The sequence below is a fragment of the Arachis ipaensis genome, chromosome B10, assembly GCF_000816755.2.
Source record: "Arachis ipaensis cultivar K30076 chromosome B10, Araip1.1, whole genome shotgun sequence".
In the NCBI taxonomy this organism is placed as follows: domain Eukaryota; kingdom Viridiplantae; phylum Streptophyta; class Magnoliopsida; order Fabales; family Fabaceae; genus Arachis; species Arachis ipaensis.
The window spans coordinates 66,864,283-66,864,619 of NC_029794.2; the positions used below are offsets into that span (position 1 = coordinate 66,864,283).

The window sequence follows — 337 nt, forward strand, 5'->3', positions numbered from 1 at the left end:
ACATAAGCAATATAGTAAAATTTTGAATTATCGATAATCTAAAACAATTATACTCAATAATAAAGTGTATGAACTTTTCTGATGATCACATAATTACTTCATCTGCTATAATATTAATTGAACGAATCAATAAGAAAATTGTTATTTAACTCATTGTCAATTATTTATTATATATGTATATGTTCTGTTTTCTTACAGGATTATACTTGATCAATGCTTCACCTTCCTAGGAATGAAATTAACTTCAGCATCTTTTGCATCTGCTGTGATGAACTCTGTACCCTCCATAACCTTTGTGCTGGCAATCATTTTTAGGTAATAAATATATATAATTAAT

General features: G+C 26.1%; 1 protein-coding gene across 1 annotated transcript in view; it reads left to right on the forward strand.

Moving 5' to 3' along the window:
- Positions 1 to 337, forward strand: part of LOC107624514 (WAT1-related protein At4g08290) — a 4,396-nt gene that overhangs the window by 1,559 nt on the left and 2,500 nt on the right. The window contains exon 3 of the mRNA XM_016327007.2: positions 199 to 315. Within this exon, the coding sequence (XP_016182493.1) occupies positions 199 to 315 (117 nt within the window). The remainder of the gene's footprint in view (positions 1 to 198; positions 316 to 337) is intronic.